Source organism: Mus pahari, chromosome 20, assembly GCF_900095145.1.
Source record: "Mus pahari chromosome 20, PAHARI_EIJ_v1.1, whole genome shotgun sequence".
Classification (NCBI taxonomy): Eukaryota; Metazoa; Chordata; class Mammalia; order Rodentia; family Muridae; genus Mus; species Mus pahari.
Genome location: NC_034609.1, coordinates 46,092,325 through 46,113,461, shown reverse-complemented (window position 1 = coordinate 46,113,461; position 21,137 = coordinate 46,092,325). Strand labels below are relative to the sequence as shown.

The 21,137-nt window shown below is 45.4% G+C and overlaps 1 protein-coding gene across 2 annotated transcripts in view; it reads left to right on the top strand.

Moving 5' to 3' along the window:
- Nucleotides 1-21,137, top strand: part of Ankrd11 (ankyrin repeat domain 11) — a 160,180-nt gene that overhangs the window by 115,290 nt on the left and 23,753 nt on the right. For both annotated transcript variants that reach the window (XM_021220743.2, XM_021220744.2), the window contains exons 3-4: nucleotides 12,408-12,552; nucleotides 19,209-19,347. In XM_021220743.2, coding sequence (XP_021076402.1) covers nucleotides 12,466-12,552; nucleotides 19,209-19,347 — 226 coding nt within the window. In that variant the 5' untranslated portion in view covers nucleotides 12,408-12,465. The remainder of the gene's footprint in view (nucleotides 1-12,407; nucleotides 12,553-19,208; nucleotides 19,348-21,137) is intronic.

Sequence of the window (21,137 nt, the reverse complement as noted above, 5' to 3'; positions counted from 1 at the left end):
TTCCTTCCTTCCTTCCTTCCTTCCTTCCTTCCTTCCTTCCTTCCTTCCTTCCTTCCTTTTAAAGAAAGCAAGCTGTCTTGAAAAAGCAACATGATATAGGGTTCTAGTTCTGTGAATCCTGAGAAAAGTAAAACCGGTCCACGGCTGCCAGGCCAGGAGAAGGCAGAGCAGATGGCAGACCACAGAGGATGTTTACAGCAGTGAACCTGGGCTATATGGTGTGCTGTAATAGTGGGTATAAATGACTGCATTTCAAAATTACAGAATGATTAGCACTCAGTGTGAACCTGGTGTAAATAATGAACACTGGGCATTAGCAGTGACAGCTGGACCATGTAGAGGCTGTGTACCTTTGAGGTAAAGGTATATGACAACTCTTTTATATTCAATATTCCTGGAAACTTAAGGCTGCTCTAATTAGTGGATGGTTAATATGCTAAAAATAATACTGAACTAAAGCCCAGCAACAACTAAAGAGTTTGGACAACTCCACCATGGTGGATGGTCCTTTATCTTTGTGAATCAGGCTCCAGACGACCTCTAGTAGTGTTGTGTGGGAAAGGGCCAGGGATTCTGTTCTAGACAACATTATGTTCAGACTTTTAGAACCTGTTGTGTAAACAAAACGGTACTAGAGTTCTGCAATAGATGATTGTAGGAAGAAACTGGAGCGTCTTCAGCAGTTACTTTGTTTATAGCAAGCAGGGAAGGCAATGCTTGTCTCTGTTGATATCACAGAGTCTACCAGGAAATCAGCGAAGCCAGGGGTCATGACCACGAGTGGCTGTGACCGGAATCCAGAGACACGCAACTCAGCCATGACGCTTCTCTTTGCCTGCCTGCCTGCCTTGCTGTCTGTACCAAAGCCTCTCCAGAGTCATTATACTTGATGGTTTATGGACATAATAGTGTCACTCCAAGAGACCATGATCTGTCTTTATAAAAACTAGAAGTCGGGCTAGAGAGATGGCTCAGTGGTTAAGAGTACTAGCTGCTAGACTGGAGAGATGACTCAGTCGTTAAGGGCACTGACTGCCCTCCCAGAGGTCCTGAGTTCAATTCCNAGCAACCACATGGTGGCTCACAACCATCTGTAATGGGATCCAGTGCCCTCTTCTGATATGTCTGAAGACAACAACAGCGTACTCACATACATTAAATAAATAAATAAATAAACCTTTTTTAAAAAAAAGAATACTAGCTGCTGCTCCAGAGGTCCTAAGTTCAATTCCCAGCACCACTTGGTAGCTCACAGCAGTGGGATGTGATGCCCTCTTCTGTCATGCAGGCATACATGCAAAGAGTACTCATATGCATAAATAATAAATCTTAAAACTAAATAAAAGTTAGAAATCAGGAAGCCTATGAGGTTGGTCACTCCTCCCAGGGCTGTCTGTGGAGGGTAGAATGGCTTCTCTGAGACTTGGTTCTCCACTAGCGAGCTATCTAGCCTTTCCAGAGTCTAAGCAAGAGATGCTATAATGTGCAGGAGGAGGTGCCTTAGGTATGTCATAGGTCAGGAAGCATGACACTCTCATTTTTTTCTGTGAATTGTCACAGTACTAAGTTTATAAACAAATTTGATTGGGAAAAAAGAATCTTCTTATAAGTGATACTAAGAACCTGCTCTGTTTTCTGTTACTAAACAAGGGAAATGCCAAGTACTGGGGGGGGGGGGGGCGGGGCTTTCAAGACTTCTGCTCCTGGGTCCGCCCTGGAATGTCCAGACCTTAGCACGCCAGGATTCCTAAACAACATATCAAGCTCTGAGGCTGATAACCCCAGCTGAGGCAGATGGCAGTTCCTATCTGCTGTCCTCCCATCTGTACCTTGTCATCCCTAAGTTTACCATATCAGGGCTCTAAAGGGTATTCATTTGGTTGATGTCACATGACATACTTAGAAGTTTCAGAATAATAATTGTAAAAAGAAATTAAAAAAAAAAACAGAATAATAATTGTAATTACATTACCAATCCTGCAAAGAGAAATTTGTGAGCTCGTGTGTATATGTGTCTGTGTGCGCGCGCACATGCGCACGCTTGTGTGTGTGTGTGTGTGTGTGTTCAGATGCATCTAGAGGCCCGAGGGAGACATTGGGTATTTGTTACTCCAGCACAGTCCACCCTTTTCTTCCTTTTTAAAGAAAGGTCTCTCATTGACCTGGAACTGAACAAGTCAACTAGACTGACTATGACTAGCTAACAAGCCCCAGAAACCTGTGCATCCCTGTTTGCTTGTCTTGTCTTGTCTTGTCTTGTCTTGTCTTTCTGTCTGTCTGTCTGTCTGTCTGTCTGTCTGTCTGTCTGTCTGTCTGTCTGTCTGTCTCAGAGGACAAGCACTTGGTTGACAGAGCTTTCTTCCCAGGAGCTCAAGTAGGGCAGGGTCCTGCAAGCAGAAGCTGACGACAAGACGTGGAGGGTTCTGTGTTCCTTCTCTTAGCTTCTCCACCTGCTTTCTCAGTGTCTGGGCTCTCCCTCAAAGGGCTAGGGCCTCCCCTATCTATCACTAAGTAAGAAAATTTTATATATATCTATATCCATATCTATCTACACACACACATACACACACACAAACAACTGGATTTTATAGAGGCATTTTCTCGTTTTAAGTTCCCTCTAGCTGGTGTCAAGTGGAAATTAAACTAGCCAGCACATCCGTGTTCCTTTCCCCCAGTTGGATTGCTTTTACTGCTTGTTTTTCACTGTGCTTATAGGTCTGCTCTCTGACCCTGACTCTGTACATGGCCTTGGCCTTCCTTGTTCACACTTCATCTTTGTATTCCATAGAGTAGTAGGTTGAAAATGTAAGCGAGCATATTAATTTTATTTCTCTTTAGGTTCTGCTTTGGGTGTCATCTAATTAACAATTTTCCTTACCTCCAGTTTTCCTAGGAGAAAAGGATTTTCTCCTTTTACATTTTTTTTTTTTTAAATCTTACTACTTGTGAAACCAAGGCAGAAGGATTGTAGGTCTGAGGCTAGGCTAAGGTACACTGCAAAGCCTTGCCCCAGAAAACCAGCCAGTCAGAACAAAACAGTCCCTCTGCACTTAAATCTTGTCTTCATTTTGCTTGGACCCTTTTCTTCTGCTCACCTGATACTGATAGGTATGTACAAACAGTGGAATTTTCTGCCTTGGTCTTGTATGCTACTGTCCTGCTGAACTGTTATTTCCAGGACTTTTTTTGATGGATTCCTTGTGATTTTTTTTTTCCTACATAGGCAGTTGAGTTGTCTGTAAATAGTAATTTTTTTTAAATTGTTCTTCATATATACTGTTGGGAATAGTATTATCTATCGGCGTGCGATGGAGACAGGGAGCAGGGAGATGGAGGAGATGGAGGAGGAGGATGTCTTTGCTGCCTCACCAACTGCAGAAGGAGACCGGCTAGCTCTCACCATTAGCTCGTGTGTGGTTGTCCTTGAAAGTGTTCCACAAAGAATCTAGGCTACTCTTAGGGCTATTTTGATGAGGGTTTCTTCCTGAATACTGACTCTTGTCAGGTGATTTTCAGTCTGGATTTTACTGTTATATGGCTTCTGTTCTATAGCCAAATGGATTACAGAGATGGGCTGCAGTGAACTTCCCTTTTATGTCTAGATTTCCTGTTACTGTAAGTAGTCCTCCACATCTCTGAGTAGACTATGAACTGCAACCACCCCCCACCCCACCCCCAAAGACATGGTTTCAATGTGTAGCCCTGGCTGTCCTGGAACTCACTCTGTAGACCAGGCTGGCCTCGAACTCAGAAATTCACCTGCCTCTGCCTCCCAAGTGCTGGGATTAAAGGTGTGTACCACCATGCCCGGCTTGCACCCATCTTTCTGAACTTGCTTCTTCCCTTGGTATTAGAGATATTACCCCATGGTGCATCTGTCCTCAGAATTCCATAGTGCTCAGGAACAGTGCTCTGTTCCAAGTTTCCCCTGCATACAACCTTCATTTCCTTGTTGATGTGTTTATAGGCAGTGAGTCAATGGGTGGCTGTGAAGTGATGTCTCCTTAGGGTCTGTCCTTCTCCTTGAGCGCAGCGGGGCTTCAGCATCCACTGCCTCCTTCCAGCCTGCTCCCACCCCACCCCTTCTCAGTCCCAGGTGCTCCCTGCTCTGGTGCTAAGCGGTGGAGGATATCTGCTGACTCACTCACTGCCCTTGATCTGTTTTCCGTGCTTTCTTGAGATTACTATTTTTAGTCATTGCATCACACCTTTAACACACATGCCTGTATTTCTATCTGTCTTTTCACATAGTCTTTTCAGATTCTTTCTGCTCTTCTTTTTATTCCCCAGACCTCCCCAGCCCTTTGCAGAGCTGTCTTTCTGTCTTATCCAGGATGAAAGGTTTTATTCCAATCACAGTGGCCCTTTGCATGCTTTGTACAGGTTTGACTCTCTCTGAATGTCATGCAGTCTTGAATTGGGCTCATATTGTTTACATGTGACTGTGGTTCCTAGTAGGAACACAAGGTAACCAGCCACAGGCACTTGGGGGGGGGGGAGGGCGCAGATCTGGCTACAAGGTCATTATGTCAGCTCCTCAGAGTCTCAAGCGTCCTGTGTGCTGTGTGCCACATTCCAGCATTCGTGTTTCCTGTTGTTTCATGCATGTTCACAGTGAAGTGTGATAGCTAGCTAGCTATTATCATGTTTGTTAATTAAGTGAAACACAGTTCTAAAAAGTGAAAATCTTTTTTTTTTTTCCAGTCCAAGCACGTGCATAACCTTTGTTTTAGCAATCATTATAACCCAGTCCCAGACCACTTCCTCGGCTGCCATTTCCCAGAGAGTTCCCCTAAGACACTGGGCTCACTTCAGACGTCATCTCAGTGGGGCTTTTTCTCAACTTCATTCCAAGATTAATTTCATATTTTGTTTTCTTGCTGTTTAGTATTCTCTGATAACTTTGTGGTAGCATGACACCAGTTTGGACCTTTTGTTGTTGTTTTGTTTCAAAACAGGGTTTCATTATGTAGCTCTGGTGTCATAGAACTTGCTCTGTAGACCAGTCTGGTCCCAAAATCAGACCCGTGCCAGCCTCTGTCTCCCAAGCACAGGATGAAAGGTGTGCACACTTGGGAGCTTTTGTGAACACTGAGCATTGTCTCTTGATTCCCATTTTTATTTTCTTGTTAGTGAAGTTGAGAAGTTCCATCTATACTCTTACTTCTTAGAGTTAGTGTTGGCCGTGTTTATATGTGGTCTTGTTATTTTACTGATTTTTCAGGGACTCTATATATTCTGCATAAGAGCTTTTTTTGTCAGTTACGTGTACAGAAAATAATATTTAACATTTTTCAAAGTGATCTCAGTAGAACAGTCTTTTGGGTCAGAATTTTCATATTTTATTTAGTAGGTATTTCTTATATAGTAGTTAAAAGAGTTTAAGTTGGGAAGACTGTTTTTTGGTATTGTTCTCTCTTAATATAGTTGTACTCTTGAGGTTTCTAGGCTAGGACTGTAGGTATGCACCGCCATCCTTGGAGGTTAAAAAACTATATATGCATGTTTTCTTCTCAAGTGAAACCAATTTCTGTTTTACAGTTCTTTGGAGGTCTAGGGTGGTGGTAATGATAGCCAGACTTGGTTATATTATAGGCTTCTTGATGTTCACTACTTTCTCACAGCCAGGGAGACCCGAGAGAGCTTAGTTTATATGGGAAAATCTATTAAATTATTTAGTCTACTTGAAGATAGAAAAGTATTATACTTGAATAGTAAAGGATTTTTATTTTCAAATTAATTACTTTACAAAATATCAGTAATAAAATTGTAGTGAAAAGTGGCATTGCTTTCTGCATCTGCAGTCTCTGGCTGACTGGCTGGCGTGGGGAGGGCCTGCTTTTGATGTAGCTGTTTTGCTAGAGGTACCAAGAAAGCCTGACTCATTACAGACACACAGAGCAGGAACGAGGCTCACAGGATTGCCGTGTGTCTTCCTTGGCTGTGACTGGTGTGAAGCCTATGCTCGGCCACTTTAAGTTTGCTCCTGCCCAGTGTGCGAAGTGTTTCAGCATTGTGAGCTTGGTTATCTTGGAAATTTTAGTCCACTGAGTTTTGCGGATTTCTTATTCTACAGTGCTAAGAACAGTCACTTTGATTCTCTACCTTGATCTCAGCACAGCCCCTTTCACGTTGGGAGACACTGTCAGGCTTTGCAGAGAGTAGACCACGTTTCCAGAGTTTATTATTGGCAGCAACTACAATCCGTTTCCATTGAAATAATTGTCTCCTATTACTCACTTTTGACAAAATACTGTTGACTCTTTGTGATTGTGGTTTCACATGTATAGGGAAAAAAGTATAAAAATAAAATGGGCCAGACACTGAGCACACAACGACTGTACAGGATGGCTACGTTGTTAGGAACCAGAGTTACCCAGATGTGGCAGGAAGAATGGGATAAGGCTCTGCAGGCACTGTGCTGTTGCTGGAGAGCGACTCTAGCACTAAGGATCTGCTATCTGCAGGGACCTAGGAATCAGGCCTCAAGCCACTGAGGAATGTCTGTGACTGCTAGATGTCCGCTTATTAATTTTAAGTAAAACTTGAGTTCCATGAAAAAGAATCGAGTTCAACTGTCCGCTCACAGTTAGATGCATTTCCCGATGCCTAATTCACTGTGCTGTCTAACAGGAGTGATTTATGCAGACCTCCGTTTCTCAATGAGCATTTAAGACTAAGGGCTTTAATCAGACTGGCCTGCAGGCATGTCTGTGGGACATTTGCTTACTGCCCACCCTGATATGGCCAGTTCTGTCTTTAGGCAGAATGTCCTATGCTGAATCAGAAAGCCAATTAAGCAGAAGCTATGGGCAAGTCAGAGCAATGGTCCTCCCTGGGAGTGATTCTCAGCCTTTGGGTCTTGACCCCTTTGACAAACCTCTATCTCTAAAAGTACTTACATTACAATTCATAACAATAGCAAAATTACAGTTATGAAGTAGCAGTGCAAATAATTTTATGGTTGGGCGTCACCACAGCATGAGGAACTGTTTTACAGGATCATACCAGGAAGGTTGAGAGCCACTGATCTATCTCCTGCCTGAGTTTATCCAGCTTTCATTTGGTGATTGCTTTTCCTGAGTTCCCTTGAGTCATAGTACATACCACAGCAACAGAAAAGCAAACCGGGACCAGAAGTGAGTGTGGAAGCCTCACCTCCCAGTCCACTGTCACTACCACAGGACACACAGCACACTGAGCACCTTAACAGTCCAGAGAAAAGATGTCGATCTCACAGACCCTGAAAAGGCAAAATGGCCAAATTTTGACTATTGTCAAAACTGTAAAAAATACTGTAGCAGCTAAGGCTATAACAGATTCCTAAAGGCCAGAGAGGCTGCACAGTGGTCCTGATGGCAGTTGCCATGAGGACAGCCTGACAGAGGCCATGGAGATGGGACATAGCTCTGCTCAGTGCACGCTAGAGACCCTCAGTTTTATCCTGTAGCAAGAAAGCAAACGGAGATGTTAGCTGCATTCAGGAAAATAGAATGGCTCTGAAAGTGTAATTACAAATAGTTTTTAAATATCACAATTTTTAAATAATTCTTTAGACTTTTAATTGTGTGTGTGTGTGTGTGTGTGTGTGTGTGTGTGTGTGTATGAATGTTTTGCGTGTGTGTGTGTGTGTACACGTACGTACCTTTTGTGCCTAGCACCTGCAGAAGTCAGAAAGGGTTTTGGATCCCTTGCAACATGAGTTATCGATGATTATGAGCCACCATATAGGTGCTAAGAATTGAACCTAGTTTCTCTGCAAGAGCAACAAGTGCTCTTAAACACTTAACTATCTCTCCAGCCCAATGTTGCAAAATAATAACCTTTTGATCCTTCCCCTTCATGCATTAATGTATAAAACCCATTCTCAGTTCTCATGTAGACACGGGAAACAGGCTGGATCTGATCCTGGGGCTACTAGAATCTGGGGACCTATATTAATTAGTAAAACGTAAAAAGATAGAAACAGGGGCCCACAGTAGTTTTTGCATTAATGAAAATATGTTTATTCACTGATAAGTCTCGGTGGTTGTGTAGCCATGTTGAACATTTCAGTCTCGACACCCCCACCCCTACCCCACTCCCACCCCAACCCCCAGTTCTGTAAAAGTAGCTTATTAACCTTTCTGATGTCTGTGTAACCGGGCCTCCCTGTACAGAGGCCCTGGCTCCTGCAAGTGTCGCAGCTGTGGCTCATCCCTCCTTTGTAGCCCCAGTCAGACTGTCCTGTTTGTTGATGTTCTGTTGTCTGTATTAGAGTATTAGTATTTCTAATACTCAGGTGTTTTCCTATCATTTGTTAACTTTGTTGTTGACAGCTTCTATGTGTAGCCCTAACTGTCCTGAAACTTGTTCTGTAGACTGGACTTGCTTCGAACTCAGAGGGATCCTCCTGTTTCTGCCTCTGGAGCGCTGGTATTAAAGGTGCACACCAGCTCAGCCAGGCTCGATTGTTAATTTTTGAATTTTGTAGGTTCTCATTGACTTTCTAGACTGTACACTTGCACTTGTTTCTGGTTCTTGCGTTTTTATGGCTCTTCTCTTGTGTCTGTGATCCCATGGATCCCTAGGCATGAGCATCATTTGGAGTTTGACATCAGTTTCTGCACTCTGCCCTGGCTTTGTGTGCCCCTTAAGAGCTCTGCTCTTTTGTATGGCTGCAGCTCCTATGAAGAAGGTGTTCGCGATGGCTGACAGCCTGCCTATCCTTGGCTGATGGTGGATGTGGATGGTCCTGGGTACTGGACTTAGACCCGTTATGTCTGGGCTTGCTTCCAAGACAGTGGGGCTTGGCCAGAGCCTCCCCCGTCTTGTGCCCATGGATTCGCAGCCCCGTGAGAACTTCCACAGGCTGTGCTTTGTCCACTTCGTCACAAACCACTAAGTTGGGGGCGAAGGGGTCTTTTTCTGTCAGAAAGCCACCTACAGTTTTGTGGTTTCTGTCATTGTTTCAGGGGAAGTAACTGTGATAGTATGCTGATAATAGAGGGCATCTTTGCCTTTCACAGGTCAGAATGAAAGGATGCCCTGTGCTATATCTTGTCAGAGCCAAGATCAGTGATAGGGGTGATGGGGTGTTATCCTTTTCTCTGATGCTATTGCTGTGGAGCCCTTTTGGCTGAAACCTTTAGCTCTGTAGTAGAGTACTTGCCTAACTTTGCTAAGCTCGGGTTTGTTCTTTAGCACCTAAAAGTGAGTGCTGGGCCTAGTGGCACATAGCTTTCACTCCATCACTGAGGAGGCAGAGGCAGGCAGAGCTCCATGTGTTGTTCTACACAGTGAATCCCAAGGTAGCATGGCTGTTTAGTGAGACCATCTTTTTTTTTTTTTTTTTTTCTTCTTTTAAATACCCAACAACTGAAAAATCTTACTAAAACTAGTCTCACTATTTAACCCATGATGGCTTAATCTCAAAATGATCTGCCTGCTGTCCTGGATTTGCTTTGTAAATCAGACTGGCCTTGAACTCAGGGACTTGCTTGCCTCTGCTTCCCAAGTGCAAGGATTAAAAGCCACCACACCCGGTGACATCTCACTTTTATAGTCAAAAATGCAGAGTGGAAAAACCTTAGCTGCAAGCGAGATCAGAGATGCCATGCCTGGCCTCAGGCACCGTAGTGACTTGGGTGGGGGAGGGTTCAGGCAAGGATGGCATGGCCTTCGGTGGTTTTTACTTCAAAGTAAAATTGGGTTTTTGTTGTTTGAGATAGGGTTTCTGTGCAACTTGGACACAAACTAGTCACTTGGGAAAAGGAATTGAATTGCCCCCATCAGATTGACTTGTGGGCATGTCTGTGGGGGCATTGTCTTGACTAATACTTAATGTGGAAAGGCTTGGTCCACTGTGGGCAGTGCAAGCCATGGGAGAAGTGTTCCTTCGTGGTTTCTGCACTTGAGGTACTGCTTAGCAGCCTGCGATGATGGACTGTGAAATATGAGATGAAATAAGCTGTTGGCCTGGTTTTGGACCACTTTATTGGGTTCTATTATTTACCACCCTTCCAACCCCTCAACACTAAGTAGGAGAGAAAGGGGCCATAGACTATTTCCTGATGACTAGGAGCATTGGCTTCCTTGGGGTAAGCCCAGTTTTCACAGTCAGACTATCTCCAACCAACACATCCGCAATGCTGAGAGCAGCAGCAGTGGGAGCGGCCACAGCCATGGCCTCCTCCACAGTCCCCAGAATGCAGATGATATCACGCCCCTCCCAGAGCAGCAGACAGCCATCAGTAGTGGCTGTGGACAACTGGAAGCAGCCCCATACCCCACACCTAGATGAAAACACAAACATACATACCATAACCTGGTTTTTATCAAAACCAGATTCTCACCACAAAGCTCCTTCCTTCTTCTAGCTGCTTTTGATTAGAATGTTTATCACAGCAACAAAAACCAAGTAGGGCAGTCTCTTCAGCCCAGGCTCATTGCCACATGGCTTATACTGGGCCTAGAGAAGGGGGTCTCCTCCTACCTCAGCATCCTTAACGTTGCTATTCTGGGCAAGGACCATAGTGCCTGCCTGCCTGCCTGCTTGCCTGCCTGTGTGCCTGCCTGCCTGCCTCCTCCTCCAAATAATGCTCTTAGGCCAGTTAAACACTGAGAAACTACTTGGGAGTTTTTATCACTTATTACAGAAAAGTAAGATAAAATCATGAGGTTGTACAAAAGAGTCTGTGGGTGTGGGGTGCACGTGGAGGCTAAAGCAGGACAGTGGTGCCCCAGCACTGTTACTGTTGTGTCGCCTTTAGACAGGGCTTCTCACTCAACGTCTTTGGCCAGGCTTTGTAGCCAGGGATCCCTCGGGCTCTCCCTGTCTCACAGCTCCATCCCCCCCTCATGTTGGGCTGCAGCATGCACAGCCTGCCTGACTCTTACCTGGTGCTGGAGATTCACACGCAGGTCTTCGTGCTTGCAGAACCCATGCTCTTCCCCACTGAGCCAGCTTTCCAGTCCCCGGAGCCTTGAGGTTAGAAGCAGTTCTTCCTACAGGGGTAGATCAAGCATGATTGAAGACAGGAAGAGAGCTAGGACGAGGCTGTAGGCCCAGATGTGTCTGTCAGTCAGAAAGTGTGTTGACTATAGAAGGTAAGATCGTTCAAAACACTGCTTGCGCCTTGGCTGGCTGAAAAAGGGGTTTATTTTGTTCTGTTGTGTTACTGTTGTTTTTGTAACTTTCATATGTTAGTTAAACTTTCTGTTAAACAATGCTTTTTTAATTATGACATAAGGTTTCATTACCCTGTTGGGACAGGCCTTGAACTTATGATCCTCCTGCCTCAGTCTCCACATAGCACTCCCTCATTTTCTCCCTTTCCCTCTCCCCCTCCCCTCCCCCTCCCCCTCCCTCTCCACCCCCACTTCCTGTCAGAATAACTGAAACCTGTGGTAGGGCTAAGCATGGAACAGAGAAAACCAGAATGAGGCCTGAGAGAGAAAGTGTTCTATTCCACTTTGGACAGTTGGAAGACCCAACAGAGGAGGAAGGTAGGACAGAACAATCAGGATCAGCTAGTTTGAATAACCCTTCTGAGGAGGGACTCTGGCTGCTTGGTGTCTGTCTGTCCTGAGTAGTTAAGGCAGGATCGTTGGCTTGTGCATGATGAGATGGTAGTTGGCTTGCATAAGCTCTTGGCTATCTCCCAAATTAGGTCTCTGTCCAGCAAGCTTTTCAGGATGCCAAGTTAATAAATTAGTTAGATAGTAAAGTATGTGATTAATGCAGCATGTGTCTTAAGGTATTTTCAGAAACAGGCCAGAACCTTGAGCCCAAATGAAGAATCTGGGTCCATGGACATGAAGTGGGACCTGCAGCAGCCTGCACATCCTCTAGGGACTCCTTCATAGATATCATATACCTATATCTGCCACTCATGTTTTATTAGGGAATTGTATAGACTTAACCAGTGTCCTCGGTGCTCTATTTAAAGATTACTTCTCACCCTACTTTCTACATAGGGCTGTGAAGAGCTAGAGAATTTTGATGTTGGTGAATGAATGTTAGAAGCTAAGCTGGTGGAAGAGTTTTGATCTCTTGGAATTAAGGGCCAGGGCATTCACCGCTCTGGGTATTCACCTGACCTTGCTTGTGAGGGTGACAGTATGCAGAGGAAGAACAGAGTTCTAGGCCCACTCAGACCCATCCCGTTGTGATTTAGAGGGGATCCGTGTCAAATGTCCAGGCATTGGGCACTGTGGCTGGTCCCCAGAATGGACTTTGAGGATCCTCACAGGTCATTCCTTTGTCCTCCCTGTCTCAGCCTCCTACCCATAGTGAGGCTATTGGCTACTCAGGTCAAAGCAACTGCACACCTTGGTTGGTCAGTGTGTGGTACCCTATGAAGTAGGCAGGTTTATGTTTTGGGTACAATGGTTTTGAACCTTCTCCATCTTTTCTTTTGAAACAGACTGTTGATGATGAAGCAATAGCAGCATAAATGAAGATCAAGTAAGGGGAGGAGAACGATGCCCAAGGGTGGGTGTTCTAAAACCCCACAGCAAGAAGACTTTTCTCTCAGCAACGACATGGTGGAGAAACAAACTGGGAAAAAGGTAACCTTGGCTTGCCCTAACCTCCCCTGGCCTCTCCTAGGTCTTTAAGATCCAGGCCAGGGTCCGAGCTAAAGACAGTGCTCACACCTTGTGCTTACAGAGCCAGGTCACTATTCTGACCTTGGCTGGCTGTGTGAGGCCTTTGCTACCAGGAGTGTCCAGTTTGCTTGTGAATGGCTATGCAAGGATCCATTCATCCACTGAACAGGCCCTACTTAAGTTTGTCATAGACAAGCCCTCAGCAGACTTGTATATGGAATTCACCCTTCTGTGTCCTTAGAACCCTAAGATATAGTGTCATGTTTTCAGTGAAAGACTGTTAACTATGTGGCACAGTTATACAGACTGTAAAATACTGCTTAGACATTTGCTCTCAAATGATAATTCAAAACAATAATAGATTTGGGTGGTGGTGGCAAAGCAGAGTAAAAGAATAATAAGATTATACAATGTAACTCTAAATTACCATAGTTAGTCTGTGTGCTGTTGACATCAAGAAGTTAGAACTGGACAGATCAGGGTAAGGCTTTGCCTTAAAATATGTGTTTAGTTGCTTGTTTATGTTTGCATGACTATTTCTAAGCCCATGAGTTGTCCTGGGACTGGTTTTCTTCACTGTGGTACAACAGCATCTGAGCCAGTGAGATGAAGTGTGACACACCCTCAGAACTGACCTCATGTTTTCCTCGATGTCATTTCTGGTTAGTCCTGATTGTCTTGACACCTGTTCTAGCCTATGTCTGTGAGAGGGTCCCAGTTCTGGTTTGCCGTCAGGATCCTTCATTTTGATTCTTTCTGCATGTTGCTAATACTCCCCCTGTAATCACTAACAGATGCTGTACATGCAGACACTGCAGAGCCACAAGATCTGCTCATTCAATTCAATGTGAAGTGGTTTATGAACATGACATATGTAGGTGCTATTTAAAAAGAAAAGATAGAAGGGCCTCTGGGACCCTTGAATATCTGTGTAGCATGAACTTACTTTTGGGGACAGTTTCACACTGAATAGATACAAAGGCATGGTTTTCAGGTATATTCATAGAAGTTGCATGCAACAAAGTCAGATAGTTGTAGAGCAGACCAAGGGGGAAAGGCTTCACTGTCCTTCCTAGACTGCTTTTAAAGATTCCCATTAGGCTGGCTTTAGAAACATCACAGACAGCTGAGTCAGTCTGTGGGCCCTACTCCCACTGCCGTGTGTTTCAGCCTTGCTCTTCACCTCAGCACCGACAGCACCCCCCCCCCCCCCCCAAGAACATGACTGCTCAGCTGTGTGGCAGTGTGGAGCACCTTGCACTTAACTCCCCAAGTCTCCCTCCCTTCCCTGGGTTTCCCTCACTGCCTTCTGAGACTTCAGTTTAGGTGCTCTCTATCCTGCCTGACTGCTGTTTTTGTCTGTTAAAGAATTCTCCAGAGAGCTCTAACTCCCAGAGAGAGGGAAGGGGTGGGGGATGGGAGGGACAGGCCTGCCGTTTGGCTAGCTGACAAAGCTGAACAAGCTCTTCCCAGAATTAGTTCTTCAGTGTGGGTCCCAGAAGTTGTCAAGAAGCGGTGCCTTTCAGGTGTATGCCACATAGCTTGACAGGAATGGGTAAAAAGGCAAGAAAGTCTTAAGTCAGGATCCAGGAGACAGGCTGGTCTCTAGGGAGTAGCAGGCTGCAGTGAGACATGATGAAAGCTCTAGAGGTTGGGCTAGTTCAGCCTGTTAGCGACACCCTCCTTCCCGACGGTCCTGGTGTTCCAGATGCAGGAGCACAGACATGTTTCAGGTTGGTTAGGGTTGTTGTTAACTCTGGAGAAGACATAATTCGTAATGAGCTGAGTTATTCCTGAGGCTACAGCACCTGGGCTATGTACTAACTGTGGGCGGTGTACATGAATTCGATTTAAGGGGTGTGTGTGTGTGTTTGTGTGTTCCAGCAAGGTACCCCTGACCTAATTTGGTTTTGTTTGATTGCTTGCTTAAACCTGGCCTTTTCTGGAGCTTGACAGAACCTGTGAAATTGCTGTGACGCTGCTGGCAGTGCCTGGCAGTAGTGGAGTTTCCTAGCTTATCTGGTCACTCTGGGGAAGCAGTCCAAGGTGGGGTACTTAGGTGTCTGTTCCTCAGGGACTGTGGAGGGCCTGCTAGTGACAGGGCACTGACTGACTGAACTTACTTCCTCATGTGCATATCAAAAGCAACATGTTTTTACATTTTTCTCCCAAATGAATTATACACTATGTGACACACCCTTCTGTCACACATCTTGCTGTAGACCCATTCGTGACACAAGCTGACGTGTAGGGAAGAAAGTGCCAAAATGTCTGGGCCATCCATATACTGCACACTGAGAAGGCCTCAGCAGAGACCAGCAAACCTCCTACTCTGTCCACAGGGCTAGATGGCTGCTGTGTTATCCACGGCCCCTCAGCAGGAAGTGCTATCTCTCATCCAGTTCAGGCTCATTCTCATTCTCCTGTGACAGATGGGAATCTGTTTCAGCAGAGACCCCTCTGAGAAGAAAACGCAAAAGCAGCCTCTTGTGGGATTCTCAGAGGGATTCTAGACTGAGAACTTCCCTCATGCCAGACTAGTAGGAGCAGGAGGCGGCTTTAAGGGTGGGCACCTGCCTCTGCCTAATTAGGCCCCTCAAGGATAGCACATCCCCTAATTTGAAAACTATGTGTAACCTATATGCCCTAATACCTCTTTGCTCTTTGCAATACCAGTGTTGCTCCAGGACAAACACAAATTCACCCCTTAACTGAATCTGACGGCTGCTCCCTGGGGTCGAAGCCTACCTTAAGAGGCAGGTGCGCAAGTGCCAACGGCAATAGCTGCAGTTAGGCTGTTGGGTCCTGTAATTTTTTTTTTTTCTTTTCTGGGGGTGTTCTTGAGGTCTGTATATGAAATGTAGACTACCCTTGACAGACAGGAGGTACAGGAGGCTGTGCCCAAGAGCAGGGTGCTAGAAAGGTGGGCATGGAGCCTGATTCACTCCCCCCTTAGCTGGGCGTCAGCTTAACTCAGGGGATAGTGGTGGCGGTGGGAGAGAGGCCGACGTCTGGGTTGTGAGCGCCGTCCTCTGGGCTCTCTGTTCATTCCTTCCCTTTGCTAGAGCAGCAGAGAAGAGTCAAGCATGGCTGTGCAAGGTTTCTCTACCAGAACTGTTGCGGGGGCTGCCAAGGGTAGCAAACCACCCAAACCTCGATGGCTTCCCCAGGGTGTGGCTCCTTCCCCAGGGTGCAGCTCCTACCCCCATTCACAAAAGCCAGCGCCTGAAGCACCCCCTCTGACACTTGCTGCTCATTAGCACTCTTAACTTCACAGCTCCTTGGTGTTACCATTTCCTGTTCAGTCCCCATGTCTCCAACATTAACACACACGTCATGACTATAAAACACGGCATACGTGAGCATAGAGGATCCTCAAACACAAGGTCCCCAGTTGGCCTTCATTCCCTATATTCAACTTCCTGATTTTAATAATGTAATATTTGGGCTGGAGGGATGGCTCAGTGGTTAAGAGCACCGACTGCTCTTCCAAAGGTCCTGAGTTCAAATCCCAGCAACCACATGGTGGCTCACAACCATCTGTAATGGGATCTGATGCCCTCTTCTGGTGCATCTGAAGTCAGCTACAGTGTACTTAGATACAATAATAAATAATCTTTTTTAAAAATGTAATATGTAATATTACATTGATTTTAATAATAAGTATATAAAATATTCCTGATACCTAGAAAATGCATACATAAGGCCTTCCTGGTGGGCTGAGTCCCACAGCGCCACTGTGACTCCCATTGAGGTTGCTCTAGTTTCCTTCTAACTGTTGTGTAACATTTTTTACATTATTATTATTAATTTGTGTGCACAAGTGTGTGTGGGGGCCAGAAAAACTGTTACATGTCTGTCTCTTGCTTTCCAATTTATTTTGAACAATTGATTAATTGAAGACAGGGCTCACACATGTCCCTTCTCAAGCATGTGGAAGTCTTTGATTGATTGGGGGAGGTTCCCATGCACATTCCTCCTCAATTATTTGAATGCCAGAGGACAGTTTATGGGTCCTGGGACCATTGGGTTTGTCAGCAGTGTGCAGTGAGATGTCTCATGTTAAGCTTCATTTTTCCAGAACATGGTCTCTTACTGAACCTGGGACTCACCATTTGGCTTCCATAATCTACAGTTTTCTTAAAGTCACAGTCACGTGTAAGGTTACAGAGCTTTTCCTTATATTCTTTCCCCTAAGGTTATGACATCAGTTGACATAGCAAAAACTGTTGACCAAATTTAACAATTATTTATTACAATTTATTCAACAGAAATTCCTGTGTGCCATCATCATTTAATGATGAAGGCTGAATTCTATATAAGGTCAGATACAAAGCAGAAAGACACCCAGAGTCTCCACTGCTGGCAGTTTTATGCAGACGTTAGCTAACACAAAATAAAAGCCATAAGAGATTGGAAAAGAGAGAATAAACTTTATTCCAGAATATTTACAGAATTGCACAAAAGCTACAAGAATTAATGGTTTGGGCAAGGTGTCACAGTGCAAATAAAATTTACTTCTAAATATAATTAATGAAAAATCATGGATTTTTCAGATTGAAATTTTAAAATATATAGCTAGATGTGATGATTACACATCTGTAATCCCACTTCTGGTAGCAATGCCAAGGGTTCAGGATCAGGCTGTGCTACAGTAAGACCACACAGTAAGACCATTTCTCAAACAAAAACATCTCCGGGGAATTCACCTTTCTCTTAAGGCCTCTGAGGGCACCTGCATATTAAAGCCACACGTGTACGCATGCACACATGCATACACACTGAGGCAGAGGCTCACTTGACTGTATGCATACACACAGAACTAAAAATAAGATAATTTTGCCAGGCTTGGAGACACACTCAAAAGGAAGGGGTAGACAGATCGCAACAAAATTGTGAAAATTGTGAAAATTGCTATTAAGCTATTAAGAAGACCTAAATAATTGCAGCCATCAGGAAATTTTTTTTAGGTGTACATAAATTCAACATCATGCCACTGAAATCCTTACAGGTCTTCGGTAAGAACTGGTCCTTGAGTTTACATGGACACTCAAGGAACCTGTTGTAACTCAGGTTGCTTTGCAAATGGAGGTGTTAATGCACTCTCTGATTGGAATATTTACTATAAAGATATGGTGGGAACATGAGTGTGGCACATTGATGAGTTTCCAGGGTGGTTTATCTTGGAGAGGGTGAGCTGCTTGGTTCATAAGTCTGGGTTGATGGTGTCTAGTAGAGTTGTTTGCCCTTACTAGAGTCCCTGGTGGATGGTAGTTACAGCTTTATTTCTCCTCTCTGCTCTGTGTAGATCATGAATTAAGCAAGCTTTGCTCTGTGTACCATGTATGCACAGCCCAATGCTCAGGTGAATGGGGCCAGGACTGCCTTAGGTACCATGGCATTTCCACCTTGACCATCTTTATGGCATGTGTTGATTAAGCTTGGCTTAACTTAATGTTCAAGGCATTCTAATTTAAGAAGTGGTCATTCTGTAACGTTTACAGTTGGTCTCACTACAGCTATCATTTTACAGTGGAGAGTGCTTGAACCATGCTGTCTTTTCCCAGTTGCAGAACAAAGTTTTGTGTCCACATTCACTTTCAAGCACATCTTTCCATTGGGGGGTGGAAGGGTGGCATTTCAAGACAGGGTTTCTTTGTCTTGAACAGTCCTGGCTGTCCTGGAACTCAGCCTTGTAGACCAGGCTGACCTTGAACTCAGAGATTACCTGTTTGTGCCTCCTAAGCACTGGGATTGAAGGCAGGCACACACCACAGCCTGCCTCGAGAACTTCATTTTTAAGCACCCATCCAGTTCTGTGTTCTAGATAAAGAGGTTAGTGTGCTCCCCTCCCCATTTATAGAGGGCGGTTTTGTTTGCGTGGAGGCGTCAGTGGAAGAGGCTCACACTTTGAGAGGATCATCATGTCCACCTGTTGCTAGCACACTACTCAGCTGGGCACTGAGCCTTTGTACACTATTTTAGCCAAACTATAACCCTGCACTTGTGTTTCCCGCCGGGGTTAAGGAAGAGGCGATAGTTACCTAGGCAAGGGGCTGGGAGTTTTTAATGTATGTTTTTAAAATGTGAAACTTTTTTAGTGACACACATGCAACTTCCATTTCACTTTTTTTTAAAAACTTAGGTTATTATCCCCTAAGAGAGAGACCCTCATTTCTCTTACCTGCAGACATGCCACCTCACAATATCTCAGGCCTGGGGTGGAATGGAAGGTACAAGCAGAGGGGCATTCTGTCACCCAGGAGCAGCCCAGTAGGCCCATGTTCTGAATCAGAACAACAAAGCTGCAACTCCCCCAATCTTGGTAGGCAGGGAATTTGTGGTTGTCAGGACTTTAACCCTTGGACAGTATGATTTGCCAGCTCTCTATGCGAGTTATGCTGTGGACTTGTAGGGAGAGTTCGGTGTTCCTCATTAACAGTACCGCCCCCATGGGAGTAGGATGAGGAAGAGAGCAACCTGTGCACAGCAGGTATTTCCTAAGAGCCTTTAGCTAAAGGATGAGCAGTCACAGGAGGGGCACATGAAGTAAGGTCATGACTGACCTGAGAGTTTCATCCGGAAACAATGACTGAAAGCACGGCTCTCTTTTGTAGGATAAAGATAAAGTTCCTCTAACCAAGACTCCAAAGCTGGACCGCAGTGATGCAGGGAAGGAGGTGAGAGAACGAGCCACCAAGCGGAAGCTGCCCTTCACCGTGGGGGCCAATGGAGAGCAGAAAGACTCGGACACAGGTACCAGACCGGGTTTAACACTGTATCCATGGAGGAGTCTGGCTATAGCTACTGCACCAGTCTGTACAGTGCAGCCCAGAGTAAAACCAGTAAGGGCAAGAGACAGCAGGCCTCTAGGTGATGATGGTTTCCCACAGCTCCCAGGGCACATGGATTTGTGGCAGAACCCAGGGAGAACCTGAAAGTGAGGCAGCTGCTGTAGTCTTCCTAAGAATGGATAGGTCTTAGAACGCAGAACAGGAGCATAGACGGGCGGGGTCAGCACCTGTCATTGTGTATATTCCCAGTCTGATTCTGTCTTGGGCTGCTCAAGGAGAACCCTGGTGTCTGCTACTGGCTTGCATAGCCTTCTGAATTTGATGATGCAGACAGGACTCCACTCTCCCCCCCCCCCCTTTTTTTTTTTAAGGCTTCTGGGGCAGTAGAACACAAATGGCAGAGGAAGCCTGGGGTGAAGTCTTGGGCGTCATGTCTGTTATCTCCTAGCACTGAGGCCAGGATGTTGATGTCTCGGGGTGTCTAAGGGAAATCAGACGTATGTGGGTACTTATGGTAGCCATACATAGGTGGATAGCAGGCTTCCCTGCAGCTCTGTTCTGCCATAGGGCTGGAGTGGAGGGCCAGCACAGTTCCGTGGAGCTCATCGGGACATAACCTGAATATCTGTGTGTGTGTGTGTGTGTGTGTGTGTGTGTGTGTGTGCGCGCGTGCATGCGCACTCTCGTGTTTTAATATTGCTTGTAGGGATGAATAAGGCAATATTGCTGCTTTCCACCTCTGGATTCTTTTGGGTTCTGTGCACACGCGCACACTTCATAATCTTTCTCTTCTATACATTGGTGAGCTGGAGACCTAAGGTAGTACTGGGTAGTATTCTCCTACCCAAAGATGCAGTGCTGGCTCACAAATGGGTTATGATAGAGTGGGTGGCACCCACCACCTCATTCAGGATGGAGAATACTCAAATGGGTGAGCAAAGAATTATGGGATTGATATTTCCCCTTTGTAATAAAGATGTTTATTTTGGCTCAAAGTTCTGGAAGCTTGAAAGTGCTGATATTTTTAACTTGATGAAATAGTGACCAAGATAGGATCTCCCTGGTCATCCTGATAGGGTTGTCAGACCTCCCTGGAGGTGTGTGACTCAGTCACTCAGGCACCTCCTAGCTTTGAAAGGTTTTTACAGACAAACCCTTGCAGCACCCTTGGCCAACAGCTTATCCTTTCCTGACCCTCCAGTGTCCCTCCAGCGCCCTCTGCTGATAATGTACAGTTTAGCACTCATCCTTGATGACAGATGCGGTCTACCCCAATTAACACAAGGGGTACCCTCCCACCCTCACCCCAATCAGGGTTCCTAGTAGCAAATAGTGAGCATCCTTTACTGTGCCCTGAAGTGGCAAGAAGCTGGCTGGCCTTAAATGACCAAATCCTACAAACTTCCCCTGTTTCCCAGACCCTGCTGCAAATGGCCCAGCCCACTGGAGGTGCGGCTTCCCCAGTGCTTAGTCAGGACTGAGGGCATCCTGCCAAGAACAGTACAGTTTTGTCTGTTGTGAGTCAGCCTGATGAAAAAGCTTGCCCTCCCAAGGCTGTCTGTCAGTGTGGTGATGCTTGTGCAGCAGCTAGATGCTGGGGGTGTTCAGATAGACCTCAAAAGGGAACACGCTTGCTGTCGTAATGCCCAGGAGCTGTGGACAGGGACATGTCCTGTGTTAATTGGACACACGACAGCTGACCCCCTGTGACACTGGCGAGACTGGAACATAACAGACCTGGTTGTCTGAGCT